This window comes from Ascaphus truei, chromosome 1, assembly GCF_040206685.1.
Source record: "Ascaphus truei isolate aAscTru1 chromosome 1, aAscTru1.hap1, whole genome shotgun sequence".
NCBI classification, from domain to species: Eukaryota; Metazoa; Chordata; class Amphibia; order Anura; family Ascaphidae; genus Ascaphus; species Ascaphus truei.
The window spans coordinates 177061290-177081970 of record NC_134483.1 but is presented as its reverse complement, the minus strand read 5'-3'; the positions used below and the strand labels follow the sequence as shown (position 1 = coordinate 177081970).

Here is a 20681-nt window from a genome sequence, read left to right as displayed (position 1 = left end):
GGGTCTCATTCAGAAGCATGGACCCTTGCAGCATTAAACCTCCTGGGCTGCAAACCTTACTGTTTTTGGTGCTGCAGACTTCAGCATGTTGGTCCGCAGCACCAAAAACAGTTAGCCTTACAACATCTGTTCACATTAGGTAGATTAGAAAATTATTCTGCTCAGATGCAGAATATTTTCCTCAAGCAGTTTAGTAAAGAATAATCCATGAAACCGCCAAGCAAGTAAAAATGCAATTATTACAAATATATTTAAAAGTTTCTCTCTCACCTAAGTGGGACAATCGAGCGCATGATGAAACAGAACGCTTACACAAATTGGCAAAAGAAGAATTGGAATGATATATGAGGCTTCAACTTCCTATTAGATGTGCGCTGTCACAGAAGGTTTTAAAGCATTTGAACCATTTGGGAAAGACTGTGGTTGCAGTGTCCAGATGCTTCAATGGTATAGCTTAATTAAAAAGTAAAGACCAACATTTCCCAGAGAGTTATTCCAGATGATGTCGAAAGAAAAAAAGTGCAAGGAGTACAGGATTTGTGCCTGAACATTGTACTGCTGAAATTCGCTATATATTGTTGTATTTAAGGCTGCGCTTATAGTGCCTTGCGACGGTGACGCAACGTCGCTCTAGAACAAATCAATTGACTCTGTCGCCGGCGCTTATAGTAAGTGCAACGGCGACGGAGCGACGTCGCGTCTGAAAATTTGGAAGCGTGCCTATTTGATTTTTTAGAGACAGTCACCACATGTGACTGTCTCTAAACCAATCAGAGACCGCGTGCCGTCCCTTTGGTGACGTCGCTGGCGACAGTCGCTTCAAATTAAATTACAACTTTCGCTGGTGGCGACGTCATCGGTCGCGTCGCCAGCACTATAAGCGCGGCCTTAGGAAGGAAAAAGATAAACGTTAGCGCCCATAAAGGAAACATAGTTCAGTAGAAAACAAAATAGTTTTTGTAGATATCCTAAACCAATAGACACAGACAGAAAAACTAGAAGTTACTTAAGTTTAATGCTTAAAAGTCTGAATGCACAAACAATCTAGTATTATAGAAGTACTTATGGTCAATACAATGTAATATAATTATGTACAATGACACAATTTAGTATCAAAATCTTTCTACACTGTAGAGTATTACGAAACTGTTAATGACATCAAACACTGAGTACTTAAAACACCATTTTTGCTACCACATTTGCAACTTCAGTAAAACAGTCCAACTTTCAGTATTGATTCATTTCTAGTAGGAAATTAAGTATTTTCTACGTATACAGTAAGATTTATCTACAATGTTCTTTTAATTTTGATCCATAGCAGCAAAGGCACTGTACATCAGCAGATCCACAGACTTTAAGATTTATAAAGCATTTAAAATAAACAAACAAAAAAAAGTTAAAAAAAACAAAAAAGATCACATATTGTAGTTAAACAGCAACAATGACAAAAAGTTAAAATATTGTCTGAGGCGTGGTGGCTCAATGTGCCTCGGATTTTGGACGTTCTGGAAAGAGTATCTTGGAAATGAAGAAAATCCTCTCTCTGCAGAGGGTTTACATTCTTTTGTATGCTCCATCAGGGGCATTCCTGTATTTCCTCACATACTACGGTGTGGTATAAGTTGCAGTGAAGCAGCAGTATAAATCCCTTTGGGTTTGGTGTGGCACATCTTATTCAGTGTACCAGCAATGACAGGCCAGAGCTGAACACAACTCCTGTGTAAACTCTACATGCCATAAATGTCCAGGAGCGAAAACGCTGAATTTCTTGGGCCAACTCTTGTACTGGAGTCTGAAAAAGAATGAGAAACTGATTTTAGGCTCTCTTTATTTTAATACAGAAACAAAATCGGACTATCAACAACAATAAGTAATTAATGGTATTTAGCAATGTTTTGCTAAATGCATTTACTATTTATCTTGTACACAACACAACATACGCTGAACCTGTTCAGTACTGCTATATTCTGTACTACAGTACATTAACAGGGTAGAAGCACTTAAGACGAAGTTAATGTAATGTTTAAGGCATGTTCACTTGAACATTTTTTGAACCTTCTCAAATTTAAAATGGGGAAAAATCTGACAAGCATGTCAAGGCTCAAATGTTGCTTTTATGCCCTCCTGCAGCTACCCCTTCTGCTCCCTAATCCTCAGTAATAACCAGTAGGAAAATCCTCCATCACCGTAGTGTTTGTTTTGTCCACTGCAGATTGAAGGGGGCTATAGGAAATTTGCAGTGGGCAGTTGCGGTGTCAGAAACTATTGTCTGGTGTTTTGTGGACGCTAAAACTAAAATGTTTTAGATGTTTGGAATTCTCTAGTAATACTTGGAATTGCTGCATATTTATTTTCACGGGGAGGCAGGTTCATGAACTGCAGTTATAACTAGAAAAACTGCAAGATTATATAACAAAATAAGTCATGGTTGCCAAAGTTAATTAAAAACACCTGTCACTCAAAAGCAGAAGCACTCATACTTCAAAATCAAGAATGTTGCACGTGTATTGTTCATATTCCCTTGGTCTGATCAAATTACGAAAATAGAATTCTATTCCCCTACAAAGTTGGCCACACAGATGTACACATTTGTCAGTTTGGTATTTATGAATCTACTTTTAATGCTACAAAGACTATCGCAATCTTGTTTAAAAACATGTACTGCACTGAAAGTCCCGAAAGGCAGAGTGAAAAATAATGTTTTGATAGGTACCGTTGCACTTCTCAGAGCCAACTAACCATTTGTTTCATTGTATCTTTAAACATGTCAACAATTTAGTAGGTCCAAGACTACACTTACTTGTTTAAACTCTCACACTGACACAAACTATTAGACAGGATAGAATTTATGCAAACATAACTAATCTTGTTTTGTGCATGGCAAGGTTACGAATGCGTCCCTTTTGCCAAGATCAGCAGCTACCCCATTGTGTAAAACCTTGTTTATTTAGATCACACTCTCATGGGTAACACAATTTCTTTTTAAACCACAAGCGTTTCCTTTTTAAAATAAAATAATCCTCGTTAAAGTTGGGGCTACTTTAAGAATTACTCTCCAGGAGCCTGTTATGCATTGAAACACTGACCCTTTTAAACTGGTTATTACAGTGCAGCAACAGTACATTGTACTCCTGTATAAATAACTCAGCTTTCATGTTTAATTCTTTCCTTGGCGCCATCTGAATAAATTATCAACAAGTTTGTGCATTCATTTCAAAACAAAACAAACGTTTAGTTGCATACCAAATGCCATGACGATGGAAATAGAAAGTAAATGCCAGGGCTATGTTAAGTCAGTTTTTGGTTTACACTGTTACTATTGTAAGTTTAACAAATATAGTTTTTTTTTGCTTTATTCATTCATTGCTAATTTATTTATAACCTAGTAAAAAGGTTACTGCTTTCAACATGTTCATAGCTACTGAATTAGACTTTTAAGATGCAATTTTTCTGAACACTTAAGAGGTTATGTAAAGATGGGTTTTATTTCGTACTCCACTTTTGAGTATCACACCTTCTGACCGAATTGTGGCAAACATATGGCCTCTCTGATTTCATCATTCAGAACTTATGAGAGGTCAAAATGTTAAATTTTCTAACAATTATTCTTAAATATAAATGTGCCAAAACAAGGTTAAAGTAGGTCAGTGCTGCAGAAAAAAAAAAAAACAATCTCACAGTTTTTAGAAACACCAATAAACAATAACTACATAGGTAACAATACATTACATGTAGCAGAATATCAGGAAATAGTGGTTGTCAATTTTTTTAGTACAATTAAGATGCAGATGCAGCGGCCGTTATTCGAACATTTCACTGAGCCGTTTTCGTGTGCTCTGCTGTATTCCACGCGGCCAATCGCCCCAGGCACACGTGTTTATCGCGGTTGCTTTGTTTAGATTTCATGGATTCTGTTTCTTTGGGTGCAATTCTTCGTGTATCCGTGGCAGAAATGAATGAATTGTAATGTGTACAGTACTGTGCTACTAAGTCAATTTCAGGTGTTTAAAAACCAGAACACTAAAATGCCATTTTCTGCACTCGCGTCTTAAGGCGGTACGGTTGGAAGAAATCCCGCACCATGACATGGGTATTCCGAGGTATACACCGCGTGAAATGTTCGAATAACGTCCGCTGCATCTGTACATTTTAGATGGCAACATATCAGAAAACAAGACCTCAGTGGATGCAAAGATGAAGCTTTCCCTGAACTTGCCTCAAACTATAAATGTAATTTAAAACAAGCATTCATTTACGGATAGGTTTAATATGAATTTTGTACAGAGAAACAAAAAGATTAATAAACGCACCTTCATTTCCATGGCTGGGACAGCCGGCTTGATTAAGTCAGTTCATTTGTTAGAAAGTCTTCTTTACACAAAATAAATATGTTACAACTATAATACATAATTAAAGAATCAGAGTCCAATGCTAAGTACACTCTTTCAATATGTCTTCCAAGTGGATTATCTGATGATTTGTTGACAAGTTCCTAGTAAGCATTCACAATTTAATGGTAAAATTGGGTAGCGCGTGTGGAAAAGAGGGAGAGCGTAGTAAATTCTCGTGATAAGTATTTCAGGTCCTTGTTTTGGGGAAAAGGAGGGATTATACAGCAAAGTGTTACTAGTAAGCGTCCTGTTGGCATTCTGATGTTGTCTCTAATAAATAACTTCATAGACTGTAGCCTTCTTGTCCCCAGATCCAGTGACAATGTATTTATCATCCACAGAGATGTCGCAGCTCAGCACAGATGAGGATTCTTTGGACTGTTGGAAACAAAACAGACATGGACCATTGAGGTGGCGTGGAGTTCTTCCCAACAGGGATCAACAGGGACGAATGCCCATGTAACGACAAAATTATGTGCTAGCAAAGCAGCAAACGCACAGACTGACATCGTGGCAGCCTTCCTTTTACATAATACCATGTATGCATTACATTACCTTTCTAAAATGTTTAAGCCTGAAGTACTGGTACAGTAAACAGCCATACATTTTCATTTCAGTACAGTTTTAAAACGGTCTAACATTAAATCTGTAGAAACCTTTAGAAATGGCGTTGAAGAGCTTTACTTCATTGTTTAACCCCCTCAGTGCAGAGCACTGCTCACCCTTGGCACATACAAGGTTAAAAGGATTTCCTTGCATTAAAGAGACACTTGGCTCGCTGGATTCCCATAAACGCATCCCTTGCAGTTAATATTCCCCGTAACCATGCTTTGCAGAGAACATCTCTGGGGTTCTTTCCGGACAACGCTGTATTGAACATCTGTCTGCTTTAAAACCTTTCACCATCTAAATGTATGGCAGTCCTAATATGTCCAGAGCAGCCACATATACTTGGAACTGCTCTGTGGCGATGCACCAATCATTCTCAGCGTAGCTGTTCTGTCGTTTCCTCAATATCCCTCCCGTACTGGGCATAATACGTTCTGTGAGGTCTTACTAGGGCTTTGAAGTATTATATCCCTGGATCTTCTTGCTAATCCTATCACAATGGAGTCTGTAAATAGCATTTAGATTTTTGACAGCAGCTTCCCAGTGCATTGTTTAGTTTGACATGAATTTATACTAGCTTTCACTAGCTGGGAAAAAATAAATTGTTGTATCCCGCAATGTTTATTTAGCCACAAAAATCTAGGAAGACCTGCATTAACTCCCTTTTGATTTAATGAGCTTAAATGTTAGTGCACTAAGTGCATACTGGTGTCAGCGAATAATAAAATGTCAGCTACAAAGTACTTGAAAATTAAACATTTATTTTACAAGTAGATGCACAATCTACGTCTGCAGTTTTTTCCAGTGTGTCCTCATTTTATGTCACTTCCTCACATGGGCAAGGTTTATGTCTACCATAGTTACACAAAAAGCAGCAACATGGGCAGGATAAACAATGTCCTGTTATGGTGGATAAGCTGTCATTAATCGGATCATGAACACGACCAGACTTAAACCGGTCCATAGGTAATACATATTTTGGTTGTGATTAATTCCATTCCACTGCACAAGTTCTGCAGCCTTTTGATCCTCTCATAGCCCCCCAAGGTGCTGCAGAACCCCACTTCAGAAACACTGCTCTAGGGTCTCTGGTATTTGACATGTAAGTGTAATATATGTACAGTCTGGTATCTGCAGCCCAACTAGATGCACTACTGGCATCATTCCCTTTCAAGCTGATTCACTATACTGAACAGAAAATTCAGATTGGAAAGAAATAACAAAATATTAACGTCCAATAATAATAGAGTGTGTGCATTTACAGGGTCTCTCAAGTAAATGACAAGGGAAATATGCATTACCTGGAATATACTTGCTCCATAAGGTGTTCTCCAAGCATTTAGAAGGTTATCCTTTCCAGTGCTCACAAACCATTTACCTGTAATTGAAGTTTTGTATCTTCAGTTTATGCATGTTTAATTACTCAATGTAAAACAGGACACACAGACCTGAAACTCAGCAAGGCAGGACACATGGAATTAAAACATTAAGGGGCCTATGCAGAGAGCAGCGAATTTTCGAAATTCGCCATTTTTTGGAGATAATCGCGCAGAAAACAGCAGAAAATGGAGATTTCCGAAAAACGCGCCAATTTTTCTTTTCTAGTTGTAAAACTCGCCTCGCGGCTGGCGAGAACCGCAATCTCGCCAGTTTAAAAAATATCCGTATGCAGAGAGGCGCGAACGGCATCTAGCGGCTGTTCGCGCCAATAAAATGGCGCGATTGTCTCCGTTTTGCCTCGACAAAAAAAACTGCCGCTCGCGGCCATTGCAAAGGGAAAAAAAAAGGCGCGAATTTGTTTTAACACATTTCTGAAGCGCGCATCTCGCCAATTTAAACTCGCCACACGCATCCATGTTAAACATAGCAGAATTCGCACTTTTCTGCATATGGAGATTAAAACTCTCCAAAAAAGCTACTTTTTAATAAATTCGCCAATTTTAAAATTCGCTGCTCTCTGCATAGGCCCCTTAGTACTTCTAATTTGTGTCTGTGCCATTTTGATAGGAAGCTTTTGACCAGTGAAAAAGCCAGGGATACTGCTTTGGGTCTAATTAACCTCATCAACCACCTACCAGGGGACTTTCATAAACGTTATAAATTATGCGTGACACAGCACTGTATAACGAATGCAGGGCCCCTATATCCAATGGGTACAACACTAAAATATAGTGCCAGATCTGCCGAGGCACCTGTCAGAGGGGAGCTCCCTCTGACAGGCCTCCCACCACCCTCCTAGGCTGCAGGTAGGCACACTCAACTGCCCCCTCAGTTATCGCCCTCTCTGCCCTCCTGCCCCATACCTCCTCCCTTCTCACCCACAGGACCATACCAACCCCCCCCCCCCCTCCACTCCCCCAACCCCCCACCCCTAGGACCAAAAGATGTTAGCTGAATTATTTTTCACTGTCAGGGTTAAGGCTCAAGGAGAGCTTTATTGGATGCAGTGCAGAATCAGTTCACTGGAAAGCCCGTGATTTCACACTGAGCTACCCACCATCTTCTCTAATCCCCTGAAAATACTAGAGTAATAAATGAATGCTTTGGCACCTCAACCAGGGAAGAGCATCATGTCCACAATGAAGAAAAAATAACGAAGGCTTACCACAGTGGGCAAATTTGAGGGAGAGCACACAGCTCTCATGAAGATGTAGCTGATATTTATCTGGTTTGGTGACATGCAGCACCTCAACATTGCTGTTTTCCATGCCGACTGCTAACCATTCACCAGTTGGACAATATCCCAGTGAGAAGATCTACAAATACATAAATAAAAAAATGTTCATGGAGAACTTTGAAACCACATATAAACAATAGATAGAATCCATGCATGCATTTTAGAGATGAAGCCCCACATGCAACATCTATTGGAGAGGCAAGACATTGAAAAGCATTCAAATATTTTAACAGCACCTATATCAATTTAACAGGAGTTTAAATCATGAAAACGATGTTTAATAGCTTCATAGATGTAGAACTGAAAATTCTATTGCAAAAATCCAATATAACAAACACCACAGAATATTTAATACATAAAACATTTGTTAGGGGCTCATAGATGACAGAGAAAGGGGGCTCTGTAGCAACTCCAAAGCTGCAGTGGTCAGAGATGACTCAGTCACCGTCACAGATTCATAACAAACATTTAATGTTTCAGAAAGAAGGGAAAAAAAAGTTCTTACATCTAATATTTCTCCAAATACAAAATGACTCAACTCCCATTTATTGTGTGTGTGTGTGTGTGTGTGTGTGTGTGTGTGTGTGTGTGTGTGTGTGTGTGTGTGTGTGTGTGTGTGTGTGTGTGTGTGTGTGTGTGTGTGTGTGTGTGTGTGTGTGTGTGTGTGTGTGTGTGTGTTAGGGATTAGATCGTGTATATTTTTTTTCTAGATACATCCCCAAGCAATAAGCTGTGGGATAGATATGAGTAAATTCCAGCTTTACCATTTTTCCTACCGAAGGAATTTCATGGAAATTCCAGCAACACACTTTGACAGTACTAGGTATGCACAACCACCCTCAAAAACTTTTGGTTCATGAAAACATTAGGTGTTATTTGCAATTGTGGTATATCTACACTTCATCTTGTGAAGTCACAGGAGGGTTTTCATTATACCTGTGATGTGAAGTCATGCTGTTGAAGTTGTCGCCCTTCCCGCAGGTCCCAGGACCGTACTGTGTTGTCCAAACCGCCTGTCCAGAGCTTGGTACCATCATTAGAAATGTCAATACAGCTGGCTCCATCTGTGTGGCCCTGGAATTGCCTGAAATACATACAAATAAAGATGTGTATTTAACACACACAAGTACATAATAAATAGATGCACTGTATATATAAATATACACACACACACACACACACACACACACACACATTATCTACGATTTAAACATGCATTATTTATAATATACAAGTAAATAGAACCATGTGATGGCTTGTCATAAGGACGAGGTATGTCCAAGATGCATCATTCCTCAACTATCTTATTTAAGATGAACAATTTTCTCTCAAAAACATTTTTATTTATTCTGAATTGGCAAATTCACATGTTTTTAATTAAAAATCAAACAAAATTATACTTATTAAAATATGTATATATTTTTACATCCGTGCATTTGTAAAATTTCAGTTAGAAGATATCTTCTAAAGCATTTTTTGCACTGCTGCTACACAAAAACAACAGTTTTAATTTTGCCTGAATAAGCATTCTTGATACAACAGTATGGAAACTAAACATTTAAGGAAGTGGCATTAACATCGCAACTTAGAATTATTTATGGCGTGATTTACATTTTGTTTTTCTAGTTTCTGCTCAGCTAGTGGAATCTTAAAAGCGAGATTTTAAGTGTTTGTAGCTCGAAACCTTCAGCTAGTTCCATCAATAGAATCTGGCATACTGAACAAACTTGTATGTGCACATCCTCAATATACTAGTAACACTTGTATGAGCAGACACAAATTGTGTAAAAAAGGTACAGCTCAACCCCGTTATAACGCGGATCCACTTCTATATTTTTTTGCGCGCACACACGGCACCAGCACACACACAGCCCTCCCCCTTCACCCCTACCTCTGGTGTCATGGCTGCTGGGGGCACCGTGGGGCTGCTGGGTGGGATCGGTGCAGGCTGGGGGGGGGGGATTGGGGCGGAGCTGCTGGCGGGGATCGGTGCGGAGCTGGGGGGGGATCGGTGCGGAGCTGGGGGGGGGATCGGTGCGGGGCTAGGGGGGGGATAGGTGCGGGGCTAGGGGGGGGATAGGTGCGGAGATTGGGGGGGGGGGATCAGTGAGGGGCTGCTGGCGGGGATAGGTGCGTAGCTGGGGGGGAGGGGAAACAGTGCAGAGCTGCTGGGGCAAGTACGGTGGCTCCTGGGGGATCGTGTAGGGATGCCGGCGCCTCACTCCACCTCCTCCCGATCGGGCACGCGATGGCCATGTTTTTTTAAATTAGCGCGACTCCGGTAATAGCGCGGTCGGATCGGGTGGCCCCCGAGGACCGCGCTATAACGGGGTTGAGCTGTAGCTTGTTTCCAGATTTCTAATAATAAATAACCACTAATTAGGAGCAGTTAAATGATTGTAAAAGTAACATGTTATTAAGCCACTCCTAACCGCTACATTCAGTGATGGTTAGTCATGCCAAATACGTATCCCTGTGTGAGATGCAATTTTGACGTTTTACAATAACTTTGGTACTAAAACTCAACATAACACATAAAAAAGGTAATTACAAAATGACTTTACTTGCATAATTTGTAGAGTTTATACATTTGAGAAGAAAACCACCACCAGCCTTTTTCAGGAATACTGTAGTAACCTATTGTTGGGTAAAAGTCCCTTTATAGGAACATCTAGATTTTGGACAGAACTCACTGGATAGGATTGATTGGATGTCCACAGAAACATTTTTGTTAATACCAACTGCAGGGTTTCATATCCATTAAGTGTGGGAGACTGACCACCACTCCTTTTTTGCTGTCCGTTTCTCTTTGCTGCCACTCAGTCACCATTGCCTGGCAAAGGAAGCTCTATGGTTAAGTGACGAGCGCTCCCTTGATGTAAAAGCACCCTTTCAGTGCCTCCCCTTGCTCCTCTATGATCACAGTGGTAAACACTGCCTCGATCTTGAAAAATCAGAGTAGTAAGACTTTATTTTATTGGAGCACTAGTTCTAGATAGAAGTTCTCAATGACTTGCATCTGTAGATGAAAATGTAGCCAAAACTTCCATGTGTCCCTCTGTACATCGTCATTGGCATTACATTCCAAACAAGGAAACGGCCCTAGTCATAGGCTGCGGGGTCATTCCTTAAACTACACTAGTGCCCAGATTAATTCAATGGGAGTTTCCATGCTGTAGTGACCCGATGGGTAAAAATCACAATGCAATGAAAATATTTGTGAAAGGTTTAGAGCACATTCTGTTCAACTGGATCTGATATGAAGCATAATAAAAGAAGTAAACCCCCCCTCAAAAAAAAAAAAAAACAATCTCTCAATAATTGTATTATATATTATTTCATTTTGTGTGCTCTACTAGCATAGGATTGGAGCTAACATTGTCAAGGGTGTAGACAGTTTTCAGCATGATGCAGATTTTCAACCCTCAACTAGATGAGTGAGTATATATCGGAACGAACACACACACACACACACACACACACACACACAATGTAATTGCAGCTTCGGGCGCGCTGGAGCAGGACAAGTCCAACAAATCAGTGGAAGAAGTGGCCATTGTGTTAAATCAGCTGCATGCAAGAAGGGGGCGAGGCTCCATGTCATTTTACTTGCAGGAGCAGCGTGCCAGCTGGTGCAATAACGTAGGCAAAATCTATACACCAGAAACCATTACATCAGTCCTCAGAATGCCAGAGGTAAAGCCAAGAAGAATTCCCTTTGAATCTCCTCAGTGCTTTTTGATTTATTTTTCTTCTGCCTTACTTTTATAGGGCGGGGGAGAGAGGACATTTCATGATAAGAATACGATTTATTGGAATCTGCAATTTGTGCCTGAAGAAATAGGCATAATCGTACTGGGAAGATTAAAAGTGAATGTCTGTGTGCACGTATCTGTACAGTTTCAAGCAAGGATGTAACAGTTTGATATATTTGGAATAGTTTATGATTTGTAGAGGTAGTCTGCAGAGACTGGAGAAAACACTTACAAAAAATTCTCAGTGCACCTCGAGAACACATAAAAAAGGATGGAAACAATAAAAATTCTACTGCAGAGAAAGCAAAAGATAATGAATTACTGGGCAACTCCACACTTACTCCTACAACTCTGATAACAGAAACCACAGAGCAATAAAGATCAAACACAGATCAACAGTTTGTACTGTACAGGAGGGGGAATTCCTCAGTGTAACAAACACATGCATGATCTATTAAAGGATAAAATGTGAATATACAACAACTTCAACAATTCCAAACCGGGAAACTACACACTAAAGAAGCAATTCACCTGACTTATTCTTATACCCCCCTTTTATACAGGATAGGTAATCATGGGGGTCCCTTGGGGCTGACCCACGCTATTTTCAGCTCCAGTTCCTGAGGTACCTATTGGTGAAGTTACTGGGATTAAGTCTCCCTCCACCGTAAACAACATGGCTGCCAAAAACTCTGGCCAATAGGAAGCTGCATCACCAGTTGCAGCTATTAGAAACCAGTAAGTAATACCAGTAACGTCACTGGTATTTCTGAAACCCGAAGCTGAAAATAACAAAGTCCCACTGTGCAGAAAGCCCCCCCAGTTTCAGTTAGAGGGGGTTGCTGCGTTAACTTCTCAAGCCCCGTCACGTCCAGTAAATGTTATGTTATAAGGGCACTTGAGGGAAAATTTCGAATTAATTCTAAAAAATATATTGTTTAAACATCTTTTTTTCCCCCTTCAATTTCCCTTTTCACCCTAATTATATAATGTATTAAGAAATCTTACGGTAGCTTTAATCAATTCTGATAACCATAATAATAATAATAATAATAAAAAAAAAAAAAGTATAAAAATAAGAACGTACATTACAGAAGTTCTAAAAATGAAATTGTATATAAAACGGCAGGGATATCTGAATTCTCTGTTCATGAGGGAGAAGGCGGTCGCATTGGATTTGTGAGGTAATGACAGACGAACGGAGGGTCACATTTATGGAGTATTTACTGCTAATCCGTTTGTCTTTTTCTTTTGTCCTTTAAATGGCATATTCCTAGTTTCCCTCCGATTGACTAAAACCTCAGATGGAGGCGCAAACAGAACAGGTTTGTGCTGATGAAGAAGCCAGAGGGATTTGCAATTTCCAAGCACTCCAGCCTGCCAGAGTCACAGTGGGTTATTCATCAAAACACGACGCACCCAATGAAGTCAAAAGATCTTTTCCGTGTGATCGTGCCCCCATCGAAACCATTGCAGATTAATGAATAGTCCCCATAAATCCATTATTTTGTTTTACATTTCTTTTCTGTATAGCACTAGAAGAGTTGACGTACTTACATACAATTATATTTACCATGAATATATAGGTATCTCTATCTATACATCTATACACACACAAACTATCTGGACTGGGCGCTCCCGGAGCCCTTCCGCAGTCCTCCGATCTACAGATTTGTGTGTGCCCGTTTGACACACAAAAAAAAAAACCTACAGGCACAGCTATAGGGTTGCCAAACGAAATCTGCAACTTCACGTCTCGACAGCCCTATGGCTTTCTTCTAGCAAGGCCGACCCGGGAAAAAAGTAGTAAAAAAAAGAAAAACGCAGACTGCAGCTTGAAAGACAACAGAAATGCCCAAACGAACACATTTTTTTTTTTAATGCTTTGAAATCTCAAGTAATCTTCCTCTTTGGCCTGTGATTTCTGACTGTGCACACCTTCTAAACTGAAGTGCTTAGGCCATCAACATTAACCTCTGCAAAGAGAGAGCGCGAGAGCCCTTTAATAATCAGACACCATATGATTTTCTCTTCCTCCTGTATTACTGCTCACTAAGGATAATCATTCCGTGAAACGCCGAGCTAAATCAAGACATTTCATCAGGTGACGACATCACTTTGCCTTTTTCTGGCGGGCGGGAAAATTATTGTGATGTTCATTGATTTGCAACGCTTGAGATTACGGATCTAACCGCACAAATTATAGCTAGGCTGGGGGAAGGAAAGGGCAAAGCTATCCGCAGTCCAAAAATGTGCAACAATCATATCGTAAAAATGGAAGAGGTGCCTCAAAGCAGCAATCCTCCCATACAAAATACATAGTTATTTACATCACCTGAATCAAGGTGTCCCACAGCCAAAGGGGTATGGGGGGGGGTGCCCTGCCCATTTTTTTTGCACCCCCTGTATACCAGTATCTACTGTGGGATAATATGGTACGTGCCAATAAATAAAGCACACGGCGGAGGATATATTATCACAATGATAACGCTAGGGGAACCAGGGGCTAAACTGGAACTTAAAGGCGAGATCATAAACTTTCAGCTTTCTTGAGAAGACGCCACTGTTCTTGCCGAGACACCGCTCACAACGCATACATTTAAACATATTCCAGCATTAGAAATTGCCCAATCCACAGCCAACCAATTACATTCATGTTGAATCTTCTCCGTGGTCAAGGCAGATTGTTAGAAAGAATGCATGGATTTGGCAAACATCAGAATACACTTCATATAAATATCAAATATCCTATCTACTACGCAGCGCTATGCCATAAGACACCTTCTGGTATCAGTAACTGAATGATGGATCTACTAACATATAAACTTGACAGAAATCATTTAGCAAGTTCAATCATAAGCCAGAGATATCCCCTATTGCCACTAGAAAGATACCAGAGATACTCAAAGTGAGCTGTAGGAAATGTGCAAGACATTCGATAAAAAGCTACGGCTGCCTTGGAGGTGAGGAGATAGCAGCATCAGTAACATAGGAGATAAAACGGAGTGATAGTGATATATTGACTTTGAGCATTTAAACTTACAATATATCCCATTACTTTTATAGTGTATGGTCCATAGAACCCATTCTATATTTGCACAATAATAATATAAAAATATTTAGCTCAGGTGTGTCGGCTCAATGAAATATTTTCATTTTATGTCCAGTGCATGCGATTACTCACTAGCCTTACACCGAACCACAACGACACAATAAAATCGGCAATGACGACAAAATGGAATACTTTTACATACGCCGTTCCCTCTTTAAAGCTGCAGTTGTCTTTTTTTTAATTTATTTTTTTACTTCAATAGTTTTATGTGGGCAATCTCTAATTACCTAAAGAACTGTATAGCTGCAGGTCAATTCGTTCTCCATGTATTGATCGGGCGAAATTTGGTGACATAATTAGTGAAGGGATCTGTTTATATTCTGCTTCAGGCCGTCAGTGGAAGCTCATGAATATTCATGAGCACTCCTGCACTGACATGTGCAAGAGGGAGGGCAGTGCTGACAAAGGGGTGTGCCAGGGCTTGTGACAGGACATGAAGGGGCAATGCCTTAGCAAATGGTTGTTAAAATAGAATACATGAAAATTGGTCTTTCAAAGTTGTTTTTTTAAAAACAGAAAATGCTAAAAGTATTTTTTATTACTACAGAACTGATTTATTAAAAAAAACACACATGCAGGATATTGACTGAACTGCAGCTTTAAACTGTATTTTTCTTAAAAAAAAAAAAAAAAAAACCTCTGTTCTTTATGTTTTAAGTGTATTATTTTGCTTGTACACAACAAAACCCGAGCTGTGCACGATGGGCATACATATTAGAGTCACAGGTTAATAAAAAATATTTACATACCGCACTAGAGTCTGGTTGTGTAAATCCCACACTGCGATGTTGCCATCACTACAGCAGGAGAAGCAGACCTTGGAATCAGGGCTGATAGCCAGAGCATAGCAGGCAGGAGCTGAGGAGGTCAGCTCTGCTTTTATACGCGGGGTTGGAGCTGCCAGGTCCCAAATGGATAACGTGCTGGCTTCACCTCCGACAATCAGGGTGCGCCCATCAGGGAGCAATCTGCAGGAACGGATGTAGTTATCTCTGTTCTGTGGAGACAGAAGCCATCAAGAGACAAAATCAGCATTTGAAAGAGAGCTAGCAGAGCAACCTCTGTGAAGCCTTTCCTCAACTCTCTAGTTACAATTGTGGGTTTGTATAGGTTTCCAGGCGTGATTGGGAGCTGTAAAAGGATTATGCAGTGCAGGAGTAGGTATTTTCTCCTTGAGGACAACGTGCCATGGCTACAAAGACATGGGGTGAAGGAGTTAAACACGCCAGTGGAAATCTATAAAAGCACAGCATTTCCTCCTGATTTTAATGAGCCATTAGCAGTTATGACAATGATAAAGTGGATCAATGCCAGAAAATTACATGACATTAGGCAAGTGCTTAAACTTGATCTAGAAAATTTAGTGTTGTGAGATAATTAATCTCAATTAGCATCAAAATGTGAAGCCCTAATGCCAACCTAAACTTTTCAAAGCTGCACTGCAGAACTTACTCTAAATGATGCATAGTTCAATATAAGTGTCAGGGCACTAATTGCTTGGATACACTCCTAGCTCTACCTGCAACGTGTTTCTCTTTTATCACTCGACTTCTAAGATCTTATAATTTGCTCTTGCTGCTGATTCAGCTCAGCACATCCTTATTGACATTTATCCAGCAGAGAGCCCAGAACATGGCAAAGTGCAGCTACGGGCTCACCGTATTTGTAAGTAAGACACAGTGTCCTGCAATACTGTTTTCTGTTTAGTAACTCCGTTCAAACGCTTTCTTTTAACAACGATGCTTTATTAAAAAAGATACAGCGACCAAGAGGATAGCAAGTGTGAAACGGCCAAGCATAAATCCCTAACAGTGACACAAATATCATCGTGTTCGCTCATCACTTACCAGGCAGTCCAGCTGGGAGACGGGGCTTTTGTTCCCTGGGTGACTGATGTCCCAGACTTTGACACATCCCTTCCCGCCGGTGTACACGTGTCTTGTGGGGTTGCTGATGGTAACTGCACACACCACTTCGCCGTGATTTAGTGTGTTTATCTGCCGCGCGTGTCGTGGGATTCCTGGCCCAATCAGAGCGTCGGGAGGGAAAGGGACGGGCTGCATTTGACCGTCGGCGCTAACATGGAATGAATAGGCCCTGATAAAAGAAAAAGAAAGAAATTACACTCAGATCAAACATTATATATTTATATATATATATATATATATATATATATATATATATATATAAAATATATATAAAAAAAAATATAAAAAAAAAATATATATATATATATATATATATATATATATATATATATATATATATATATATAAATAAATATATATATATTTTTTTAAACAACCAATAGCCTCATGCCAAATACTTGGAACCACAAAAAGAATTTCTATATCACTTAGTGACTTTCATTGTACATGCTCTAACAAAAATAAGATCGTGCACGCCAATAAAATACAATCCCTAAAGCGACAATTTAGCAACTTCTACTACATACAGCAAATACGTACACATAACCAACGTACAAACACCACCACCCGCTAGTCTGGAGTCTGCTGCTCTATGAGGCAGTAAGGTTAGAGCAGAAAAGGTTAACCCAGAGGTTCTCAACTCCAGTCCTCAAGACTCTCCCCTAGTGAAGTACCGAGCACCTGGTAATTACCCGGTACCCGGCGCTTTTTCAACTACCCGGAACTTACCCAGACCCAGCAGCAGGGGGCTGGGACCGGTTCCGGGTCGGAACCAGCGCCGGGTAATTTCAGAGTAGCTGAAAATACTTCAACACTTACCTGCAGCCGTCGACGGAAGGTCAGGAAGACCAGTGAGGAAGACCGTGGCGACATTTGGGAGCAGCAACAGGCGTCCTGGTGGCGGTGACAGCTGCAGATGTCCTTGTTCAGCCGGCGGAAGCAGCGGGAATGCAGCACACAGCTGATGCCAGTGGGAGCCGGGAACCATGTGACATGAGCAGGAGCGTTCCTATTAGGCCCGTAATATAGTGGGCGCGCGCGGCACTTAGAATTGGCTGTGGTTAGCCAGCCATTGTATGCTAGGGCCGCGCGCACGGCAGTGAGCGTGGAGCCGGGCGATCGGGGGGAAGACTCCGAAAAGTATGTATTCACGCCGCTACCACTCAGTGTCTTCAGTGTATGTATGTGCATGTATATTTATCAAAATTGCACAGTATTAATAAATAATTTATTATCACAGCATGTCTTTTTTTAATACACACACACACACACACAACCTTCCCCAGTGACACACACACATATATACATACACACGCACACAGCTTCCCCAGTGACACGCACACAGTTTCCCCAGTGACACACACAGTACCCTTCCAAGCCTGTTGCTCACAGTAGCACGGACTGTACACACAAAAAGTGTGTGTCACGTGCACGAGTGTTCGCACAGGCATGCGCGTTCGCCCACTATATTACGGGCCTTAGACAGCCAGCTCCTCCCCGGCTGTCCAATAGGAACGCTCCTGCTCCGGTCACATGGTTCCCCGGCTCCCACTCGCATCAGCTGCGCGCCGTATTTCGCTGCTCCCGCTGGCTGAACACGAACTTCTGCTGCTGCCACCGCCACCAGAATGTCTGCTGCTGCTCCCAGATGTCGCCGCGGTCCTCCTCACCCTCCGCAGCGGTCTTCCTCACCCTCCGCTGCGGTCTTCCTCACCCTGCAGGTAAGTGCCATCCAGGTAACCGGTCGGGTAAAATGATTCATTTTGCACGGGTACCCCATTACCTGGTTTTCGGAAAATGTAGGACCACCGGTACAACACTACTCTCCACCACAGCAGGACAGGTTTTCAGGATATCCCTGCTTCAGCACAGGTGCTTGACTGAGCCACCGAATCTGGGATATCCTTAAAACCTGGCCTGTTGTGGGTGGAGTCTTGAGGATTGGAGTTGAGAACCTCTGGGTTAACCACTAAAGCAAAAAGTGCAGCTTTCAAGTCAAAAAATGAATCTCAGAACAGAACTGAAAGTAACAGAATGCTTTTCTTTGTTTTTTTGGCAAACGTAGTGAAGATATAATTGTGCGAAGCATACTAAAGATATATTGTCTGCAAACAATTTCTGACCCCCAACAGTTAAAACGGTAGATTTTACCTCTCCAACCCCCCCAATTCACAAAGAACAAAAAATAAATAAATAAAGACAGCAACCATGCACTTACTATATTATCACTTATGAGGGTTTAATAGAAATCCCAAAAATATTTTTCACATCTGCATTTCCTTTCCTGTGCTGAAAAGGGAGCAGATCCGCGTTCTAGCTGATCATATTCCCATGCTCCTAATCACATTTCAACCATATCGCAAACCTTTTAAGAATTTTCAGCAGCTCGTTTTGATTTTGCAGAGCAATTATTTTTGAGACAATGCATACCAGAAAATAAATAATAAAAAGGATATCTGCAGATTAATCCATGAACCAGTTAAGCATGCCAAAAACCAGTCACAAAACTAGTTTAAAGTAGGAAAAACATTGCTTTTCCAAAGGAAGGAAGGAAATAATAATGTAAACACATCTATAAATCATAAACACACACACACAGGCCTAATCCCCAAAAGTGAAACCTTCCCCTCCACTGATCCCTGTTCTTAATAAAAGGAGCGAGACATTAAACCACTCATCAATGACATTAAGATAATAAGTGATGTACTGTAGATACTCACGGTTTTCCACCTGGGATGCCTGTTAAATTAGGAGGGATTCCTGGAACTCGCATGTGATGATGTGGATCGAAACCAACCTGAAGTTTAACAAATACATACATCAGAAAAGTCATATTTAATCAGAAATCTCTTTAACAGCTACATTTTGGATGCCCCTAATGGAAGAAATCAGCACTTTACAAAATGGTTAGTGCATACATTCAAAATAATGGCATTATGAGACATAGAACTTCTTGAGACGTAATGATAAAGTGGGCAGTTATGTACTGTATGGCAAACATTTCATAATTATGCTGACATTGTGATGCAGTATTAATGATTTAACTCCATACATTCGCACATGCCGTGAATATCATTTTTACAGAAGCGTCTGCCCTGTCTTAATTAGTTTTTTTTCTTTTTTTGTAAATGGACAATTTTATTTGATGCAGTTTATTTGTCTTGATTGCCCTGTTACAGCTGAAAGATTTGATTCCTTTGCTGCAATCTTACTTTGGAACATAGTTGTCATTATTCTCATGACCAGACATGCAACTTCTCAGGACTGAAAATAGCAAGGAAGCGTTTCTCAAGCCTTTCTGATAACCATTTTCATGCCTTTAACTCTGCTGCAGTATGTATTAACCTACTGCACCCGCTCTTACTGCCTCCCATACGCACTATAACTGCACTTCCATTTAAAAATGATTCTCTCTGCATTCCCTTGTGCATAGATTGTACGCACTGTGCCTCATTCTATATGCTGTGAAGCGGTTTTTCCTCGTTCAGGGAGTTTTTATCCCCATTCAAAATCAACAGAGCTGAAGTTTTATTGCCCATTAAAAAGGTAGTCCTACATAGTCGTCCAGTTTCATTTTTTTTTTGTTGTAGGGGCCTCTGAATCAGGAAGTTTTTGTTAATCAAGTGGTTGCTTTACCCCTATCCACCCTGTCCTTACAAGAAAACCTATAAAGATAAGGGGGTGGGGAGGGAGGATTCTGGCTGTATGAATGTATGTATATTTTTATTGGTATAGCGCCATTTATGTACATAGCGCTTCACAGCAGTAACACAAATGACATAATGATATAAATAACAAATAACACATAATGGGAATAAGCACTTCAGACATAAAAGTAACATTAGGCTTTAAACATGTTGTATTTAAAACTGTTATTTACTATGTTGTATGGTTTCAAATGCTGTCCCCTCCCCCCCTCCCTTCCTAATGTGTAATCATCAGATTATTTGCAACACTGTAACATTGTATTTTTCCCTTGCTTTTTTCTTTTTGTACCACTTTCTTACTTTAAAAAAAAATGAATAATAAAAAATGTAAGTAAAAAAAAAAAGTAACATTAGGAAAAGAAGTGCCTCCCTTATGCCGTGTCCAGGTTGAAACTGAGCGCACTTGTATTTGTCGCGTTTGCCCTGGTCACGTGCGTGGGTCAGCCAATAAAGGTGAACCACTCACGTGACGTCATGGGTACGCCGCCACTGTCGCGTGCCC

The 20681-nt window shown here is 40.6% G+C and overlaps 1 protein-coding gene across 7 annotated transcripts in view; it reads right to left on the bottom strand.

The window, feature by feature from the left end:
- Positions 1 to 996: 996 nt before the first annotated feature.
- Positions 997 to 20681, bottom strand: part of LOC142493984 (transducin-like enhancer protein 4) — a 118509-nt gene continuing 98824 nt past the window's right edge. For all 7 annotated transcript variants that reach the window (XM_075598836.1, XM_075598841.1, XM_075598819.1 and 4 more), the window contains 8 exons: positions 19193 to 19269; positions 16392 to 16641; positions 15294 to 15541; positions 8614 to 8761; positions 7606 to 7756; positions 6302 to 6378; positions 4311 to 4769; positions 997 to 1792 (listed from right to left, as the gene is read on the bottom strand). In XM_075598836.1, coding sequence (XP_075454951.1) covers positions 4662 to 4769; positions 6302 to 6378; positions 7606 to 7756; positions 8614 to 8761; positions 15294 to 15541; positions 16392 to 16641; positions 19193 to 19269 — 1059 coding nt within the window. In that variant the 3' untranslated portion in view covers positions 997 to 1792; positions 4311 to 4661. The remainder of the gene's footprint in view (positions 1793 to 4310; positions 4770 to 6301; positions 6379 to 7605; positions 7757 to 8613; positions 8762 to 15293; positions 15542 to 16391; positions 16642 to 19192; positions 19270 to 20681) is intronic.